General features: G+C 43.6%; 1 protein-coding gene across 1 annotated transcript; it reads left to right on the top strand.

The window, feature by feature from the left end:
* Positions 1–10,228: 10,228 nt before the first annotated feature.
* On the top strand, positions 10,229–20,614 carry INA (internexin neuronal intermediate filament protein, alpha). Its single transcript, XM_006879968.1, has 3 exons — positions 10,229–11,293; positions 18,144–18,268; positions 19,931–20,614. The coding sequence occupies exons 1-3, from the start codon at positions 10,229–10,231 to the stop codon at positions 20,238–20,240; spliced, it is 1,500 nt and encodes a 499-aa protein (XP_006880030.1). The 3' UTR covers positions 20,241–20,614.
* Positions 20,615–21,798: the final 1,184 nt, after the last annotated feature.

The raw sequence follows: 21,798 nt of genomic DNA, 5'->3' as shown, positions 1-21,798 counted from the left end.
GTGGCATCCATTTTCATAAATGGCTTGCCTCTGGAAACCCTATGAACCTGGAGAAAGGATGAAAGTCACACAGCTGTTGAGGACTTTGGGGTCCCGATGAGTCGCCTATGACTCGGCAGCACTTAACAACAACAACATGCTATGCCTGTCTGGAAAAGGGGACAGTAGGGCTCATATGCCCATTTTAGTAAAGTGCAAAATTTCACTGGTGTGAACATAGTCTGCCTTTAAATTCTAGAGTCTTTGACAGTACCCTTGATCCCAGCATATGTCTGATCCCCTAATGCTCTGGTGCTCTCTCTACTTCCCATGAAAAATTTTCCTTTTTTAAAAAATAAAGACCAGAAGTTTTAATCAGATCCTAGGCGGTTTAAAAAAAAATTGTATTTGTGGTTTATTTCATAATCTCAAACGGAATCTCTTCTTTCCTTTTCTAAACAGTCCATTGTGATATTTCTCTTAGATGTAAGAAAAATTTTCTTATTTGAACTTGAGTCACTTTGTTTCCCTTCCCAGGATTCATCTGTATTGGGCCTCATCTCTTTGCAAAATAGGAAAAAACTTAATCCATAGGTTTGCCTAGATGAACTGAGAGGTGGTTTGGTTTTTGTTTTTTTTCAGGCATCAGCATAAAAAATGTAGGTGCAGGAAATGTTGGGGATGAGGGAGCCTCCGTGAACTCTATATCTCATCTGTTCAGCAATTATAAAGGGTCCCTGGTGGTACAGTGGTTAAGCATTCAGAAGCTACCCCAAAGTGTAGTGGTTCAAACCTATTAGCTGCTCAGACGGGGAAATATGCAGCAGTCCAATTCCATAAAGATTACAGTCTTGGAAGCCTTAGGTTGTCCAATAGGGATAGTACAGGCTGGAACTGATTCAGCCAAAATGGTTTTGTTTGTTTCATTTACTGACAGGCATCAGGAAAAAGTGAGGGGGGAGAGGGCTAAGTAAAATTCATTTCCATTCTGGTGTTCTGTGAAGATTTATTTTTTTTTTTCTTTTCTTCTCCCTGCCTCTTTTTAAACAGTCCCTCCATAAGGACTATCCACTTAGCTTTGTATCCAAAGACGAAACTTGTAGGTGAAAGGAGTTAGGAGTTAGCCTTCATTACAGACTGGTTCATTTCAGGGTCGAAAATATGGAATGCTTCACAAATTTGCGTGTCATCCTTGCGCAGGGGCCATGCTAATCTTCTCTGTATCGTTTCAATATTTTTTAAAAGAAAAAAGGCAGGACCACAAGTTAAAGCAGGGAGGAGGGGAGCTGTCCCAGGTCCTGAAATGTGACCCAGTACGTTCCCTGTTTCCTACATACTGAGTCAGAGTAGGCTAGGGAGTTTACTGCAAGGGAAGGAAGAAATAGGAGGAGGAGTTTCTGGAAGCAAACACATTTAACAATGAAGAAGTTTATCTTTTGCCTTTCAAAGAGAGGAACGAACTGGGGGGAGGGAGGGTAAAGAAAAAAGTGCAAAATGAATGAATTGAAAACCCAAAATCTCTGTAAATGTTCATTAACATTAATAAAAATAAAAACCAAAATACCATATCCCTAAATCAAAGAGGGGGGCCACAATCCAAAACAACTCCTGAATTAATAGCCAGGAAATAACATTTTGATAAAAGAGACATTTACTTTACTACAGCAATAAATGAAAACACAGAAGAAAAAAAAGAGAGAGACTGAGAGACAAGGAAAGAAAAGGGGAAATTCGCAGAGCCCTCTGGATAGATCTAATCTCCAAGGGACTTCTTTTGTTGTTTGCCGTCAGACAGAACCATAGTTCAGCTCCTAGTTGATGTTCCAGGGGTACGATGGCACAAGAGCCTGTTCCCCTTCCTCCCATGGAGCAGCAAGCGGCTTTGAAGCACGTGCCCTTGGGATCGCGGTGCATAAAGAAAATTTTGTTTTAACTTTGTTTTCAAATAGTAGTTAGCAAGAAACCCCAGATGACCTAGACAAAAATATGGGACATGTGAATTTTACAAACCTGTACATCAATCCGTGCAAAGTTAAGTAAACACAAATTTGCGAGCAAAACTACAACTACAAAGGACTGGAGTCAACCAAAAGACTCAGAGTTCTTTGTTTTTATGTTGTATGTAAATAGAAACAGTTTAATTTTGTGGATAAAGGACAAAGAAGAGCATGGCTAACTTGATGCTATGTTTTTTCAAATATCATTCAGCTAATGGTGCGGCATGACCCTACTTTCCCTAATGATATGCTCATGCAAGCATCTTTTCATCACGAAGGATAAAGAAGCATGGCTTCACCAATAACCATAAAACTAGATGCAGAAAAAAGGTGGGCTTCACTCTTAGCACATATGGTCTGTAGTTTACTTAGCTACAGACCATCTGGCCATCCTTAAAATTTTACAAATTACCCATAGTCCCTCAACTGAATATAAGATTTTTAGGAGAAATCTTCCACAACAATATCTTATGTCTTGTTCTCCCATACAAACAGTCACACACAACAACTAGTATGAAGCTGGACACACAATAGGTGTGTGGATGAGGTTTGTTGGTTGATTGAATAAAGATTTTACTTAAGCAATTTACTCCTTCTAAAAAAATCAGTGTTAAAAAAAATCAGTGTTATTTTATCAGTGAAAACTAGAAACAAGATCATGATTAAGCAAACTGACTGGTATATTCATGCAACTGAACACTGTTGTTGTTGTTGTCGTTATGTGCCATTAAGTCTTCTGTGACTCATTGTGAACCTATGTACAACAGATCTCAAGCTTGCCCTGTTCTGAGCCAGTTCCACTGACTCAAACACACCCACCTTCATCACCCTGGCTACTGTGTCAATCCATCTCATCCAGGGTCTTCCTCTCCTGCATTGTCCCTCCAACCTTCCAAGTATGATGTACTTCTCCAGGGACTGGTATCCTGGCCTGTGCCCAAAATATGTAAGATGGAGCTTCCAAATTCTTGCCTTCAAGGAGCAACCAGGTTTCACCCTCTCCAGGACACACTTGGTTATTCTCTTACTGTCCACAGTATGTTCAAGCCTCTTCTCCAACACCACAACTCAAAGGTATCACACAAATACCAATAACCTAACCCACTGCTATCAAGTCAATTCTGACTCACAGTAACCTTCGATCAAGTTTTCAAAGCTGTAAATGTTAACAGGCGCAGACTGTCTCATTTTCCTTCCACAGAAAGGATGGTGGATTTGAACTACTGACCTCTTTGTTGTCCGCCCAAGACATAATCCACTACATCACCTGTGTTCCTTTTATACTGATGTTGGAAAATGTGTAAGATTTATGAAATGTAAAAAGAAAGTTGCACAACCGTATATAATGTATATAATTATTTTTTTAAATAATATGGTTTGATCTATATACAATTTTATATTAAGAAAAGTGATAGTAGTCACTACAAGCCATATTCAGTGAATAAGTATGGAAGAAGACATGATCCTTTCAAGCTGTATTGTAGGAGAAGAGTACTGAATAGTCCATGAACTGCCAAAGGAAAAAAAAAATAAGTCTGTTATTTGGCAAAGTACAACCACAGTGCTCCTTAGGGACAAGGATGTGAAACTTCATCTCACAAACTCTGGGAATATTTTCAAGAGGAACTAGTCCTTAGAAAAAGACCTCCTACCTGTAAAGGTATAAGGTCTGAGAAAGAGACCAAGAGATGGACGAGCAAGTGGCAACAATGGGCACTGTGAGGACGGTGAGGGATAGGTCAAGATTCTGTCTGTTGTTTGTAGGGTCACTATGAGTTGTAGTCAACTGATGGCACATAACAACCACAATTTTGAAATAGTTTAAGAATAGTTAAAGAAAGATACACAAAAGGCTTCAAAATAGAGTTCCCGTGAATCATTCACCCTCCTTCCTCCTATGAGAACATCTTATATTATCATAACCTTGAAACTGACATTGACATGACCATTTCAACTATTTGCCTTATTTATATTTCACTAGTTCTTTACTTTTGACCCCTGACTCTTAGTGCATAATTCTATGCATTTTAACAAGTATAGAGGGGTGAATAATGAGTGTTCCATCTCTCTCTCTCTCCCTTTCTCTCTCTCTCACACACACACACATACACACACACACATACACACACACATAATCTCATGTTACCTCCTTATAGTCATACCCTCTACCCTGTCAATCATTGATCTGTTCGCTATCATTGTCTTTTTTTTTATTATTATTTTTGTGTGCGTGTACCGTCAAATCAGATCTGACTGGTACAGGAGGAGATTGCCCCTCCTTCCCCTGCAGAGCATCTGGTGGATTCGAACCATGCACCTCTGGGATTGTAGTTGCAGCTTCTTGCCACTAGGCCACCAGAGCTCCCCGCTATCATTGTCTTATAATGTCAAGAACATTTCTATTAAAAAAGAAAAAGAATGCTATACAGATGGAATCACATAACAAGAAATCTATATGTGCATTTTTCACTCAGCATGATTCTATTTCGATTTATGCAAGTTGTGCATAATAATGGTTCAGTTTTTAAAATGCTGACTTGTATTCTGATATATTAATGGATCACAACTTATTTAACTATTTACCTATTCCTGTACATGACTTTTCGGTTTGCGACAATTTATACACTGCTATGTACACATTATCTCATTTCATCCTCAAAGTGATCTCCAGTGGACCAGTGAAGGGTTCTTAAATCTAGACCCAGTGAGTTAGAGTTAGGAGTCTGAATTTTTTTATGTTCCAGGGTATGTCTAACTTGAAGGGGAGCTCTGGTGGCCTAGTGGCAGGAAGCTGCACTGCAATCCCAAAGGTGCACGGTTTAAATCCACCAGATGCTCTGCAGGAGAAAGAGGGACAATCTCCTCCTGTACCAGTCAGATCCAATTTGATGGTATACATACAAAAATAATAATTTTTTTTTTAAAATCCAAGGTATTTCTAACTTGAGATAAGCAGTTTTGTTACAATTTTGCAGGTGATGAAACTAATGTTCAGTAAATATAAGTTATTCGTTCCGGTGATTTGTTCATGGCTAGGAAAAACTATGATTCCAAACTAGATCTCTCGAGGAAGTTTTTGCCACAAGTTACCCTAGCTCTAAGGGACCTAATTTTTTAAAAGAGTTTAACAGAACTGGACAATGACTAAGGATGACAGAAGAAGAACAGATACCTTTGTACTGTGTTGTTGGAGAAGAGTACTGAATATCTCATGAACTGGCAAAAGAACAGACATGCCTTAGAGAAGGTGCAGAGTTCTCCTTTATCATCTTTGCCTTCAAAGATAATAAAGACGCTTCATCTCTTGAGCTCTGGTGGCCTAGTGGCAAGAAGCTGCACTGCAATCCCAGAGGTGAGTGGTTTGAATCCACCAGATGTGCTGCTGGAGAGGGCGGGACAATCTCCTCCTGTACCAGTCAGATCCACTTTGATGGTACACACACACACAAAATAATAAAAATATTTTTTTAAAAAAACCGAGAAGCTTCCTCTCACATGGCTTTGAAGACAAAGATGATAAAGCCTTGCCTCACATACTTTGGGCATGATGCTAAAAGAGGCTTTTCCTTAGAGTGAGTCATCATGCTTGGGAAGGTGGGGGGAGGGGGAAAGAGAGAAAGACCGTCAACCAGGCTGACTGACACAGGGACTGTAGCAATGGGCTACAAGAATGTCAGAGATTGTGGGGATGACACAGGATAGGACAGGGTTCAGATCTATTCATTCACAGGGTACCAATGAGTCACACTTGACTCAACAATACCTCAAAACAACACAACAGAGAAGAACAGAAGGCTGAGAACTGAGTCCTTCAAACAAAGGAGAGTGGACAGTACTGTCAGAGATCACAGAGACATGGCATGAGGGAGAACTGAAGATGCCAGACCAATATATCTGTGCTATCCAAGCCGGGCATTAGAGGAAGATTAAAACACAGCATTGGCATACAGTAGGGAACTTCCTCAGGAAAGCCAGCCAGCTGGAAGGAACTATATTGATTGAGGTTAGCCAAGATCACTCCTTCGAAGGATAGCCTTGTGCTAAAAGTATTAAAGCCAAACATCTGGGCCTCTGGCATGGAGTGCCAAGAGAAGGCGGATTATAACTCTCACAGGGGAAACTCAGTCTGGTATCCCAGGAACGTGGTCTATACACTGCAAACGTTATCACCTGCTCCAGAATTTCCAGAGCCATTAACCCTTTGTTGGATTATCTAGGCCTTTTCCTTCACTTTCTTTACTCTGCTCTATGTGTTTTGCATTTAGGAGATTACCTTTAAAGGAAGAAAGAGGGAAAACAGGTGAAACTCTAATCAGGATATTTTACTGATTTTTAGTAATTCTGAATAACCTAAAAGGACATTACAATTGTAGTCTAGAGGAAAAATCTTCTAGTTGGGTTTTATCTGCCATTATTTAAATTATACATTAGAGTTACTTGAGAGCTTAAATGATATTGAAAAATATAGCCTAGAAGTAACCACAAACAACTGACATTGGCTGAGCTCTGGTGACGTAGTGTGTTATATGTTGGACTGTTAACTGAAAGGTCAGATGTTTTTTAATTTGCCAGCTGATCCAACTGGCACAGGAGGAGATTGCCTTTGCAATTGCAAAGCAGTTTCTTGCCACTAGGCTACCAGAGGTACCTAGTGTCCTCCTTTTAAGAACTCTCCCCTTGAGCCAGAAACCCAGTGGAGGGTCATGATGCGTCAGAATCAACTTAATAGATCTGACTTTGGTTTTTCTCCCCAAAAGGTGGTATAGGGGCCTGGGAAAGGGTATGGTGTACAATTTCCTACAATATCAATTCTGAATCCAACTCATAATCTGTTTTTGGTAGATGCAAAACAGTGTCCTGATTTGAAAATCAGTTTTTTATTTGAAAGAGGATAATGATGATAATCCTTTATAATAGAACATCTTAGAAATCACTTCAATGTTCTCAATCTTTCATGGCCCTGAAGAGGGAGATGTTGAGATCTTCATATACTTAGAAAGTGGCAGAAACTGAGATTCATACCCATTAACACTGATACAGCCCAATGTTCTTTTAATTACAAACTAGCCTATTAACTTCTTCTTGTTGTTGTGTATTGTCGAGTCAGAACCGACCCACAGCTGACTCTCTGATGGGTTTTCACAAGAGGAGATTGCCCATCCTTCTCCTGCGTGGTGAATTTGAACTCTGTGCCATCAGCATTGCAACACAACTTCTTGCCAGCAAGCTAACTTCTTACTGGTTAAAATGATTTGGAAACCCACAATCCTATTCTGATTGCACAGAAATTAGTAATACTTAAAGAATCAGGAATACATTGTAGATGTAAAAAAGAAAAGAAGGTATGTTTGGCTCCATTTTTTGTTTACGAGTCACCTTGTACAAAATACTGTTCCTGAGCCTCAGTTTCCTCTGTAAGATGGCAAAGGGTTTACCTTAAAGAGTGTCTGCACTGACTCAGACTGCCTTTGTGCTGATTCTGACACGCAGAGATCCTACAGGCTAGAGTAGAATTACCCCACAGAGCTTTCATGGTGCTAATCTTGCTAGCCTCCACCAAAAGCAGGCTGCCACATCTCTCTCCCACAGCACAAGTGGTGGTGTCATCCATTGACAGTTCAGTCAGCATCCAAGTGTCACCAGGGTTCCTTTGGTAGGAGGTAAGCTTGTACAAACAAAGTAACAGGCTGAGAGTGCGAGCTGTCATTCAACAGAGTTCAAGTTCTTCCTTTCTCCACTTTGCCAGGTCTTTCTGGGCTCAAAGACTTCAAAATTGAGTCCCTCCAGCTCAGGATTTGATCTTTGAAGAGGAATCTGAGGGACAGGCTGTCATCTCACAACATCAAGAACAAGGGCAAGGAACATGCTCTAAAATCCCTGATGACTGCCTTCTTTTCCTTGCATGTCTCAGATAACACTTACCTCCATGAACTGAAATAAAGCTTTGTTCTACGTATCCTTTGAGTACTTAAGTGAACCAGCCCCATGCCAAGGTATTTAGCACTTCACGGAAGTAAGGACTTTGAAGCTCCATCTGGCATACTTTGGACATGTTACAAGTAGGGACCAGTCCTTGGAGAGGGACATAATGCTTGAAAGCGTGGAGGGACAGCACAGGAGAGGAAGACCCTGGATGAGATGGATTGACTCAGTGACTGAGGTAATGAGGGAAGGTGTGTCAGAGACAATGAAATTGTCTCAAAATAGAGCAGGGTTATGTATGTGTGTTTATATATGCAGTTAAGTATGCTTTTATATGTATCCATAAGCAAGTATGACTATGTGAGAATACATGGGTAGAGGTGTTTATGTAAGCAAATTTATGGTACATAAGTATTTATAAAATAAAGCACATTTGAAAATAAAAAAGAGCAGGGTTCAAAGCTGTTGTACATAGGGTCTCTATGAGTCAGAGTTTGACAGGATGACACACAATAATAACAACAAAAACAATGCAAGTTTAAGTTGGATAAAGCATTAAAAAGAACAAAGAAGAACTGGTGTTTTTAATGATGGTGTTGGTGACGATAATGGCATCAACCATGGACTGTTAAGAGAACAAACAAATCTGTCTTGGAAAAAGTGCAGCCAACATTCTAACTTAGAAACAAGGAGGGTGAGACTTTGACTCACTTCCTTTGGCCATGTTATCAGGAGGGCCCAGTCCCTGGAGAAGGATATCGTTCTTTGTAACACAGAAAACTATGAGGTGAAAACGAAGATCTTCATGAGATAGGTTGACATGGCTGCAATCTATGGGCTTGAGCACAGCAGGGGCACAGTGCGAGGCCAGTCTCATTCTGCTGAGTTGCTAGGGTGGAAACTGACTCAATGGCAACACATTTAACTAGGAATTCTACCCTTTAGATTCCACAATAAAGGCCATCAGGCTGGAATTCCGAAGCCTACAGAAAAGTTCTTCCTACTTACTCTCTAGCCAGTGTCCTATTTGCATTCTGAGGATATCAAAGGCCAGAAGGAGAAATGCATAAAATAGACTCTACATGGTCACCCTCCACCCCATCAACCTTCATCTTTCCAATTGCTCTCTTCAAGGCAAATAAAGGAAGCTGAGTCACCCTGGCCCGTCCCCACTGCGAGAGTTCCCAGAGACCTTTTGTCCAAAAAGGGAATCATCATAGGAATTAGGTTCTCCCAGGTCCAAATTAGATCTTTCCTGCAAGACATGAGCAAACTGAAAGCCTAATTTCAGGAGGGGCTTTAAGAAGGTGGTGCTTGGTGTCCTGGTAGGAGCTGGGCTGAGCCAGGGAGCACTCTTCTCTGATGCAAAAAACAGGGGCATCTCAGTTTTTTCCATTTTCAGAAGCAGCCAGTTTCTTTTTAGATGAAACCACGCGGTTTTTAAAGGTTCACTTCAAAATCTTTTAAAACAAAGAATTAAAAATCTACAATATTTTTTTCCAGAAACAAACATCTGCAAGATCCAGTCCCTAGTTTAATTCATGGTCCCGTGCACTTTGTGCTTTGCGGTGTTGGCAAGGGGCCCCGTGAATTCCCAGCGCTTCCCTTCCCAATCTGGTCCTTTTTTCCTGTCCACTCTTTTCCCTCTTTCTCTCTTCCACAGCTCCTGTTTCTACCCACAGCTCCCCTTTCTACCTGAGAGCTTCCAAGACCCTCTTTGTGGCCTCGCGTCCTGAGCACTTACAAGAACTGCAAAAGAACAGAGAGACGCTCTCTAACACTTAAGCCCACTTTGCTCCCCTGGGAGCCTTGAACCGGTTGAGAGTGAGGACAAAGGCTCGCTCTGGGAGTGTCCCGAGTCTGACTGAAGACACATGGTCTCGCCATTAGTAACTCCAGGCAGGGCAGTGTCGAGCGTGCAGACCAGCTCCTAGAAAGCCCACCCTCCCAGTAGGCTAAAGCCGGGAGGAAGCCCAGGGTCAAAGGACGAGCCAGAGCTGAGTGGTGTGGGGATAAGGAACCCTCGTCTTTAGGCACCCCTTCTGCTCAACTGGGGACAAGAGGTGGTTCCAATACAGAATGTACTGTCCCCGCGCCCAGGGCCACCATGCGCGCAGCTGCGGTAGGCACTGCGCTTCCCCGCCCCCACTTCTAGGTGCCCCCCCTTCTCTCCGCTAAACGTGGATGAGGAGCTCCGCCCCTAACGCATCGCCCCGGCCCCCCACGCCTTAAAACGCTGCGCACACAGCCCCGCGCGCCCCGCCCGGCGTACCTCGCCCTTCCTCTGTAGTTGAAGCCGTAGCCGAACGCCCGGCCCCGGTTCCAGCAGCATGAGCTTCGGCTCCGAGCACTACCTGTGCGCCTCGTCCTCCTACCGCAAGGTGTTCGGGGACGGTTCCCGCCTGTCCACGCGCCTCTCCGGGGCGGGCGGCGCGGGCAGCTTCCGCTCGCAGTCGCTGTCCCGCTGCAATGTGGCCTCCTCGGCCGCCTGCTCCTCGGTCTCCTCGCTCGGCCTGGGCCTGGCCTATCGCCGGTCAACAGCGTCCGACGGGCTGGACCTGAGTCAGGCGGCGGCGCGCACCAACGAGTACAAGATCATCCGCACCAACGAGAAGGAGCAGCTGCAGGGCCTCAACGACCGCTTCGCCGTGTTCATCGAGAAGGTGCACCAGCTGGAGACCCAGAACCGCGCGCTCGAGGCCGAGCTGGCCGCGCTGCGGCAGCGCCACGCCGAGCCGTCGCGCGTCGGCGAGCTCTTCCAGCGCGAGCTGCGCGACCTGCGTGCGCAGCTGGAGGAGGCGAGCTCGGCGCGCGCGCAGGCCCTGCTGGAGCGCGACGGGCTGGCGGAGGAGGTGCAGCGGCTGCGGGCGCGCTGCGAGGAGGAGAGCCGGGGACGCGAAGGCGCCGAGCGTGCCCTGAAGGCGCAGCAGCGCGACGTGGACGGCGCCACGCTGGCCCGCCTGGACCTGGAGAAGAAGGTGGAGTCGCTGCTGGACGAGCTGGCCTTCGTGCGCCAAGTGCACGACGAAGAGGTGGCCGAGTTGCTGGCCACACTGCAGGCGTCTTCTCAGGCCGCGGCCGAGGTGGACGTGGCTGTGGCGAAGCCAGACCTGAGCTCGGCACTGAGAGAGATTCGCGCCCAGTATGAGTCCCTGGCCGCCAAGAACCTGCAGTCCGCAGAGGAATGGTACAAGTCCAAGTTCGCCAACCTGAACGAGCAGGCGGCGCGCAGCACTGAAGCTATCCGGGCCAGCCGGGAAGAGATCCACGAGTACCGTCGCCAGCTGCAGGCACGCACCATCGAGATTGAGGGCCTGCGCGGGGCCAACGAGTCTTTGGAGAGGCAGATCCTGGAGCTGGAGGAGCGGCACAGCGCCGAGGTGGCAGGCTACCAGGTGAGGCTGCAGTGTGCAAGAAGGGCGGCGCCCTGTCCCCTTCCTGCTTGAGCCCACCCACGCTCCCCGGCAAATTCTGACCCTGGGAACCCAGGCAAGCGGAGGAAAGAAGGGAGGTGTTCGCCGGCAAAAAGCCCTGCAGTCCCCACTCTCTTTTCCATTGCGCCTCAGGTCCCTGTCTGAGCTCTGCTAACAAAGAAGCCTACCCCCACCCAAACTCGAAGTGAGCCCACCCAGGCGGATTATGGTCTCTCCTTGTCAGCCCTAGTGTCTGGGTTGTCTGTCGCCTTAGATGACTTCGGAAAGGCTTTCTGTGGGCCCTGGAATTGATGTTCATGGAGCAAGTCTGTCCCAGGGCTGGGCAAAGCATTTGCATTTAGTAAAGCATTTGGCTACACCAAAAGGGAAAAGGGTCTAACCCATTTTCTTGACTTTCACCTCCAAAGAAATAGAGATTAGGAGCTCACACCTAGATAGTTGGACTAGTAGTAGTGGTCTATTTTTCTAACCGCTGGTCGACATTTTTCCCCCCCATAATGAAACTTTACTGCCAGAGAGCGCATGGCGCAGATTGGGCGCTGTCCGTGGTGCTGATCACGGAATGAACCGCCTCACGTCTTTCCGTCTCAGAAATGTTCTTTCTGGCACTCTTTCCCACTCCCCATCCTTTGCCCAGTTCCTCCTCCCTCTCCCTCTGCCCTTCTCCAGTCTCATGTCCCAGTTATGGCTCTCTAGGCCATTAACTGCTTTGATCTCCCCCTCCCCCACTGCACTACCAACACGTCAGTCTTGGGTACCTGCAATCACAGGTCCCCTCATTGACAGCATCAATTTTCACTTTCATGGATGGCTTAGCACTCAACAAAAACCAGTTAATCTGCTCAACAGCTGTGAGTTCCCACTTGAAAATGTCCATTTCCTAAACATTTTTCCAGCCTAAGTGCATGTGATTAATCATAGAGGTGGAGTCTCTTTGTTATAAGCCATTTATTTTTCCCCCTCCTGTCTTCACTTGCTTTTTAAGCTCCTATGAAGTATTGATTGGCTTTTTCCTCTCCCAACAAAGGCCAGTGCATCTTCTGTTTTTACTATCAGATGTTGTAGGTTTATGAAACAAAGGACACAATAGCAGGAGATGGTAAGTGAAAAGTGTAGAAAAGAATTTAAAATATGTAGACCAGCTTCAAGGTAAAATAAAAGCTCCATTGACTAGACTGGCGATAGTCCAGAAAGTCACAATTATTCAACCTAGTCAGGATCAAAGCTTGCATTTGAGTAAATTAATAGAGTGGGTCCTTAATAGAACTACTGAAATGGAATCTCAAAAGTACTGCTTTAGCCGACAGCTAAGGAATGACTGGCTTACAGGTATTTGCTATTTATTACAAATTACTCCTTTTGATGGTGGACGAAAGCTTGCTTTGTACTTTATTTTCGTTGGCTGAGAATGACAATATTAACTTCAAATAAATACTTCTATTTATTTCAAAATCTGTAACCCCAACTTTTTACTCCATGACCTAGCCCTCACCGCGTTTGGTTAGATGAGGCTTCATGTTTTCTTCTGGTAGCTTCAAAGGATGAGCTAAATGGTCTTCGGAGGTTTAGGCCAGTATGTGTAGGGTAACTTAGCCCAATCTGCCATCTGAATTGCCATGTTAATTAGTTTCTGACAGCCCCTTCATTCTAAGAGGTCACTGCTGTGCTATCTTCCTTGTTTTGTTTGCTTGAGAAGACTGTCTAGTGTTAGACCATCCAGACACGGGTTTACAAGAAGTGGAGACAGAAGCTGCGGCAGCTGCAGCTCTGCAGTACTGACCCATCAGCTTGGTGAGCCTGGTGGGAGTGGACAGAAGGTCAGCAATAGAGAGCTATTTCCTACCCCTTAGGACCCAAGGTTTAGGTGGGCCTCACACTTCACCTGCAGTCTTGAAGGCCTGAAACCACAGGTGTGTCTTCTATTTGTTCTCAGTAACAATTTTAGCAGGGCTGACCACAGTAAAAAAACCCTTCCCTTTCCATGATGAGAGTCAGCCATTGTTTTCCTGCCCTCTCACCCCACCCCTCCCCTTTCACTGCAGTATTGGTAAGTTGCTCTCTTTTTCCTTCTTGCTGCCTTCTAAGAGGAAGAGGAAAGCTCTATTAAAGTCACAAGTCCTTTACCCCAGAGAACAGACCGCCTTTTGAAGAGAAACAGCTTATTATACTTTTGAAAAGTGATGTAGTAAGTCCACAGTAGTGTACGAGAGAGATAAGCCAAGAAGAGCCCTTATAAAGAGCCTATATCTTCCAAAGTCAAATACAGCCATCCCTTTATCTAAAGTCTTTTCATTTCTAACCCAGGAGGGTTCTGGTGCCTAAATGGCCACTTCCCTGCCATTAGAACCCCAGCTTTTGCCAAAGATGTCTAAGGATATTTTTGGAGGGTACTTGGGGGCCTAGACCTCTACCACCAAGACCTTGTAGCTGGTCTTGGAAAGCTGAAGCTTTCCTTGAAAGACCTTGCTGAGCAATCAAGATCACTGTTGGTTAATGCTCTCCAGGGAGCTGAGCCAAATCTGGCTGCTTCTCTTCAATATGCGACTGGAGTACAACCTAATTAAATAGCAGGAGGGGTCTTGACCCTTGGGGATTAGGGGTGGCAGTGGCTGCATATAAATCTATTGCTTGATGGATCCATGTCTGAAGTGAAAATTCAGGGGGGAAAGCTTTGTTTAGTTTTGATTTTTAAAACTCTTTGGTTTTTGGAGGTTTTGTCCCTTTACCCTTCACTATCCTTGCTGGGATTAGTTACCTGGGCTACCAGGAAAGCATCCTTTCCTGAAATAAAATTATACTTGTAGTTTCTAAACCCAGTAACACATCAAGATCACCTAGAGCTTAAAAATAAAACAGATTCTTCGCCTACTCCCAAAAGTACAAATTTAGTTCTTCACTGGAGGGACTCCAGAATATGTGTTTTCAGTCAAAATACTGCAATCTTTCAGTCCTAAAACTGCGTTGGAGGACGCACTAACCTATAGCCCATCTTCTAGTGTAAATCAGCTACCAAGGATTCATACAATGCAAATTTTTAAGTTGAGGGTGGGAAGGAGAAAGCATTGACGGGGACAAAGACAGGCATGTGAAGAGACGCAGTAACCTATAGGTAGAACACATATAAAAACCCTCTCCCCTCACCGTGGTTCATTGCTCTGGATGTCTTCTTTGAATTGGATTCTGCACTATTACTGCTTACCTGACGGAGGGATGCTTAGGAGTGATGAAACCCACCACACTGTTTATCCTGCCTTTCTCTGTTGCTGATACTCGTTTAGCCCGTTCTTCCCGCCTCCACCCCCCAATCCTAAACGGCATTCTTCCAGCTGTGGAGTAGACTCTGCTCCCCAGGCACTTGTCTTGGCTGCTCCAGGAGAGACCCCAGCTGGACTTGGGCTGTGCCTCTCTCACACTCGTTCCCTCTGGCTAAGCCAGCAGCAGCTGCGTGGCTGGGGGAGGGGCCGACTGCAGCACTCTGCTCAGATTGCGAGCTGGAGGCCATCTTTGGCAGGGCTTTTGAAGGGCAATGCAAGACACAGCCTAGTGTGAGGGAGTGGAGAGCAAACAAAGAGATGAACTTTTGAAGAGCTCTGGTCAGCAGGCGGCACAGCTTCTCCTGAAAAGAACAAAACTGTGCTTTTTGTCTACTCTGATCCACGAACTAGATTTAGGAGGTGCATAACATTCAAGGAAATCTCATCTATCTAAAAACTCAGCCAACCAACAATCTTGTTATGGGAAACGCAGCAGTCCTTTTTTACAAAGGACTTAATTAACCCATTAGTGAGGTAGATCTGCTTTAAAACATGTATTTGAAAGTTGGATACTGTGATGAGCACGGCCTAATCATTCTTATATTACATGGTTTTTAAATCCTTTGTAATTTGGTGTTTGATCCATCAGCAAAATAGATGGGAATAGTTCCTCCTTGTGAACAAGACCAGTTCAGCTTCATAACAAAAAGAACCCTTAAGCACCAACCTTGAACTTGAACACTGCTCTTTGGGGCTAGTTAGGGTAGAAATAAATTGTCACATATACCTCATTTACTCAGATAAAGGACATCACTGAATTACAGAATCCATCATCACCCTTAAGAAAGGATATCTTGCTAGGAAAGATTTGATAATGTTTAATGCTCCCAGAGAGACTGGTACTAAAAACTTTTAGAATATTTTTTATTCAGAATTACAATTTTTTAAAAAATTCTAGAACTTTAGGAGCTGTGGTAGCTGAGTGGTAAGGAATTGTGCTGTCAACCCAAAGGTACGCAGTTCAAGTTCACCTGCTGCTTCATGAGGAAAAGATGGGCCGTTTCCTCCTTTGCAGTCTACTGCCTCTGAAAATCTGTTGGAGATCAGCTCTAATTTGATGGTACTCAGAAACAATATTCCAATATGAAATAAATTATGGTGGTATAGTGATTAACCACAAGGTTGGTTCGGACCTATAAAAGGAGAACATTGTGGCAGTTTGATTCCGTAAAATTACAGCCTTGGAAACCTTCTAGAGCAGTTCTACTCTGTTCTGTAGCCAAATTGGCTTCATGGCAATGGGACCCAGTATTCCTTAGTTCTCTAAGTCGGTGGCTTTCTGATTAGTCTGTTCATGTCTTAAAAGGGTGGAAAGTCACTTGGTAATATTAGCAACACTAAAATTGCTGCCATTTATTGAACACTTATATCATGCTGTTCTAATCTTTATTTAATGTAACAGATAATGAACTCATAATAATGTGATGTTCATTACCTGGAATCCATATGTGAGGAACTCAGGACCCATCAGAAAAGAAGAAATATAATCATTTTCCATAAGCAGAAGTGGAAGGTTTGGAGAAGGTAGGAAACTGAGTGAGGTATGTATGTTGAAGGATTGTGGCAGGGTAAAAAATGCAGTCTAAGAGGGTGAAATTTTTCTCTTTTTCTCATCCATTTCCCCCCCCTTTCTCCTTATCCTCAGTGCCTTTCAGAGTTACCACAATAGTAGTATCCTGTTAGCCCTAATCCAAAAATAGCAGACTTGTTTGTATGTTCATTTAAGCTCATGTGGCATCCACCAAAAAAAAGTCTTCTGGTGAAAATCCTTTTAAGCTCTTATGATCTCTTAAACACTCTTTGGAATAGTTCCATTACTGTGTAATGTATTCCCACCACTTCCTATCACCACTTGCTCTCTACCCATCAGTCAGTTGACTCTCCTTTGCGGTATTCCTGTCAATATTTATAGAACAGGTGGGTGGCATGAATTTTAATTCTTTCTGCAGATTATCTTGCTTTGGAAGTTTGCACTGCCTCATACGTCAGCCCTGCCTTTCCCCATCACCAAGTCTACATGCACACAGAGGGAGTGACGGGATTCGGAGCACACACCTTCTTGATGTTTCTGATGTATTTATCTGCATTGCTATTTCATATAAGTACTTCTCAGTTGCTCTTCATTTCATTTCAAATAGGCAGCTGAATTATGTGCATTATCTGCTCACACCTTTGGAGGTAAAAAAAAAAGACGTTCTTGTATAATAACGTTTATTCAGCCAACAGCTATTCACTGAGTATTCACAGTGTGTGCAGTGCTAGGCCCTGGGCTCCCAGTGATAAAAGGGTCCCTGCTTCTGTGTTAATTACATCATAGAACAGTAGTTCTAAAACGGGAGTGATTTCTCCTTCCTAGGAGACTTTTAACAATGTCTGGGGACATTTGCATTTATCACAGCTGGAGGGAAGGTGCTACTAGTATTTAGTAGGCAGAGAGACCAGGGATGATAGATACTAAGCATTCTGCAATGCACAGGACAACCCCTCCCTGCAACAAAGAATACAGCTGAGATTAAGTAACTCTGTGATAGAGAAAGGTAACAAAACATAATCTAGAAATAAATGAGGATGGTCCTTTCGGGGAGTAATAGAGCAAGGTGGCTCCTTTCTAATGGGTGCCTTCGTCTCATTTGCCCTTTTTCCAATTGAGATCAACTTTCTGTTTGGGTTTGCAACGGGCTTGAGGAAGAGTAATCTGCAGGCTAGATGAGACAAGGGAGCAGTTCCTTAAATCAGATGCCAAGGAGGACTAGTCTGAAGAGGGGACTTTTAAACCAAGTGATAAGGAATCAGTCATGTCCTGAGTCACCACGGAACATTCCAGGCGGAGAAAAGAGCAAGCGCAATGAGCCAGAGACCACAACAGTGAACTCCAGATATTTAAGGAGCAGAAAAGATGAGGTAGGTTGAAGCACAATGAGCAAAAAAGAAAGCAGTTTTATTTCAAAAGTACTGGAAGATTGTAAGCAGGTGCAGCAAGATCTGCTTTCTTCTTAACCATCATGTAAAATACTATGTAAATTTATTGAGTGACACACTTCCAGAAAAGGCTTCAAAACCAAAATGAAGGTTTCAGTTGGAGGCAGAGAAGGAGTGTTGTCTGCTCTGTGCCTCCCACAGTTGGAATTTTCTGACTCTTAAGTCCCTATACAAAGTCTTTCAATTTTGGAAAGGCCATGCCACAACTGGGTTATTTAGCAATATCACAAGCAGGGACGGATGGTAAGTAAATTTTTAGAAAAAGAAAAAAATCTCCCCAGTGTTCAGTTGAGAATACTGGTTCTTTCCAGCCCTCAGAATCTTCCCAGGCATCAGAATCTTCTGATGACCTTCGTGAAAAGCTGCAGATACTGGGACTGCGTTTTGAGGACAAATGGATCAGAATATGTTCCTTAGGTGTTTTAATGTATAGTCAGGGTTGAACACTTTTATCTTGGGGAAGTCTTAATGAGTCTTAGCTGTTTTGACCTAAATATTTGGGGTGTGTTGCTTCCCAGGACAGCATCGGACAGCTGGAGAATGATCTGAGAAACACCAAGAGTGAGATGGCTCGCCACCTTCGGGAATACCAAGATTTGCTCAATGTCAAAATGGCTCTTGACATTGAGATAGCCGCATACAGGTAATTCATTAAATGGGTATGCTCACCCGAACAGATCCAGACATCTGGACCAATGCTACTCAAAGGAATGGTGCTGGTCCCTCTGGCTTCTGAATGTAAAGGAAAATAAGGAATGATATGGCTGGTACATTTCAGTTGAGCTGACTTCTCTGTCCATCTACTGAAATATATATAGCTCAGCTACACCTTGGAATTTCCTGTGTATCTCTGCCAAGGATTTAAGGGAATTATATGAATATATTGAACTCTGGTGGCCTACTGGTAAGAAACTGCACTGCAATCTCAAAGGCACATGGTTTGAATCCACCAGCTGTTCTGCCGAAGAACGATGGGCAGTTTCTTCCCGTGCAATTGACTGCCTCCGAAAACTCATTATAAAGTCCTCTGTGGGTTGGTTCAGACCCGATGATACTCAACAACATACGAATATACAAACAGTGAAGTAAAGCCCAATAGATTACCTTGAAAAATAAAATTGATGCAACATAGAACATTCTAATGGTGACATGTTCTGTTGACCTTCTGGTAAGGCAATATACAGTGACTGTTTATCTTAAAGCAGTAGCAATACATTAAAAAAAAAAAGACTACTGATATGTCACTGGGGAGCTGTGGTGGCCTGGTGGACAGGACGTTGTGCTGCTAACCCAAAGGTGGAGGCCGCTTTAAGGGTTCTAGTCCACCAGCATCTCAGTAGGAGAAAGATAGGCAGTTCACTCCTGTGCAGTTTATAGCCTCTGAAAACCTGCTGGAGGGTCAGCTCTGAGTCAGTTGTGACTGCACAGCAATGCATTTGAGTTTTAATATGCTATTACTGTATTAAAGGGAGTGCTGGTGGCTTATTGGTAAGTGGTTGCATTGCCAAGCCAAAGGCACATGCTTTCAATCTAACAGCTGCTCCGTCAGTGGGAGAAAGATGGGCTCTCTCCACCCAGGTGATTTACTGCCTCTGCAAACTTGCTGGAGGTTCAGCTATGAGCCGATTCAACAATGACTATATTAGATACTTCATACCCATTTTCATAACCATTTTTTTGCCCTGTTTTTTCTTTCTTTTATTATTATTTTGTGTGTGTGTACCGTCAAATTGGATCTGACTGGTATAGGAGGAGATTTCCCCTCCTTCTCCAGCAGAGAATTTGGTGGACTCAAACTGCAAGACTTGAAGGATTGTAGCGCAGCTTTTTGCTACTAGGCCACCAGAGGTCCCGTGGTTCCCTTCCTTCAGTTCTGCTATGCACTGAGAAAGTTTCAATCTCAAGTTCAAGAATAATGATGCAATTCTTTCCTCCTTTGTGGCTTCTTGCCTCTTTATCCCTGTTGCATTTAAGGTGCTAATTAACAAAATTATTTTTTCCTTAGAGCTTTAGAAACTCGTACATGCAACGTATAGGTGTGATGTGGCCAACAGGAGTAGTAGATGTTTCCCTTTGTCAATGCTGTAAAACAGGCCCTGCTGAGGATGGGGTGTGTGTGTGTGTGTGTGTTATATACATATAGACACAACATGCGCAGAGCCTTGGAATTCACTATTCATTGGTCTCAATCTCTCTGAAATGAATAGGAACTGGAGGATTATATTATCTCTTTTTTTTTTTTTGTGGGGGGGGGGGAGGGAATGCAGATTGATTTCCTGAGAGTTTTTCTCTGTTGGATTTATAGGAAACTGCTGGAAGGCGAAGAGACCCGTTTTAGTACCAGTGGATTAAGCATTTCAGGGCTGAATCCGCTTCCCAATCCAGGTTATTTGCTCCCACCCAGAATCCTCAGTTCTACAAGTTCCAAAGTCTCATCCACTGGGCTGTCACTTAAGAAAGAGGAGGAAGAAGAGGAGGCTTCTAAGGTAGCTTCTAAGAAAACCTCCCAGATCGGGGAAAGTTTTGAAGAAATATTGGAAGAGACGGTAATATCTACTAAGAAAACCGAGAAATCAAATATAGAAGAAAGCACCATTTCGAGCCAAAAAATCTAATTCAATTGCTTAAAAGAAGTTAATACTTAAGAGGGAATAATATGCATTTGACTCATTAAACAGCCTGCTCTTCAGCCAAAACACCTGTCACCACTATAAAATACCTTCAAAGCTTCCATCTCCTAGATAATATTGAATACTTTCTCTAATAAGAAAATCACCCTTTAGATTGGAGCAAACAGCAGTCCTGGAGCAATCACAGAAAAGTTATCTGACGGTACAGCCTTCTCACTTACAGCTCAGGCATCACAGCGATAGATGATTCAGGTGCAGAGGAAGTACGAACTAAGGTGCTAAATCTGTGATCATCGTCATTTGCTGTGAATAAAAATGAAAATCCACATTCACCCCCGATAGCCAGCCATCACTCAGCTAAATCCTCTCACTGTTAGATGCCTAAAACACAAGTTCACTGCCAAAGAGAAGCCTATGGTTCACACCCGACTCCACTCTGATAGAACTCACTCATAAATGATAGGTGTTTGCTTAATGGACATTTTCCTTTTCCACCTGCACTTGAATTCCATACATCTTTTTCTTCCATCCAGGGAAGAAAGAAAAAAAAAAAGGTTATTGTAGTATTCTTCCCTTTTAAATATATATCTAAGTTCTCAAAAGAACTTGTCTACCACCTTGAGTTCTCTGTGCTCAGTGGGTAAAATTTGATGCATGTTGACCATTCCTGTGATTTGTGTAATGAATTATCCCTAACCATTTCATATGCTTCCAACTCTGTAGGTTAAAAAAAAATGGCAGTGATGAGTTTTAAGGGTTGCCCCCAAACAAATAAAACACTGAAAAATGTCCCTAGATTTTAGGCTTTCAACCTATTTAAATCCACTTAATTAGGGGGGAAAAGTACTGACTTTTAAGAATATAGCTTTTCACCTTTAGAAGCTGTGGTTAAGCTGACCTTAGATTTAGTAGCATAAGTTAGAAGAGGCGAATAGTTCTATGAATGGAAAAAGCCAAGCTTTCATTATCTATGTGTATTATTTGTGGTGATCTAGAATTAGCTTTTCATGTTCTTACCTATAGACAAAACACGTATTTTACCTTCCCAGTTGCCCAGGCCCTAGAGGGGCCTTGTTTCCATACTCTTCTGCCTTTAAAGGATGCCACATGTAAGATAATGTATCACCAGGACACAATGCTACTGCCCCAAAGTAAGTAAGTAAACAGAACCGCTCTGGTCAATCAATACCACCAGCAGATCTATATAGTTAAAAAATTGTTCCCTTTTATAAAAGAGTCCTGTCCCAACATTTCCTCAGTGCTGCACAGTCTCCAGAGTCTCTCTTCCCGGCTGGAGAAGAGGCGCTCAGAACAGAGGAGTGCTCAGGCTCTCCTCACTTGGAAAGTCACCTTCCCCTCTGCCCAGCTCTACGTCTCCATTGCTCAGCTCTCTGTGTGTGCCAAGTTCAATGCAGGATTCACTCTCCATCAGCAATCACGTCTACCAGGGTTAGAGTCTCCCGTGTCTGTTAGACATCTCCATGAGCTCCAGCGTGATAAGAACGGGATGCCTTCACTGAACTCTCCTATTCTTACACATGCC

The sequence above is a fragment of the Elephantulus edwardii genome, unplaced genomic scaffold (genome assembly GCF_000299155.1).
Source record: "Elephantulus edwardii isolate Elephantulus edwardi_28Jun2011 unplaced genomic scaffold, EleEdw1.0 scaffold00006, whole genome shotgun sequence".
Lineage (NCBI taxonomy): Eukaryota > Metazoa > Chordata > Mammalia > Macroscelidea > Macroscelididae > Elephantulus > Elephantulus edwardii.
Note: the sequence above shows the minus strand (reverse complement) of the source record. Positions and strands in the feature narration are given on the sequence as shown.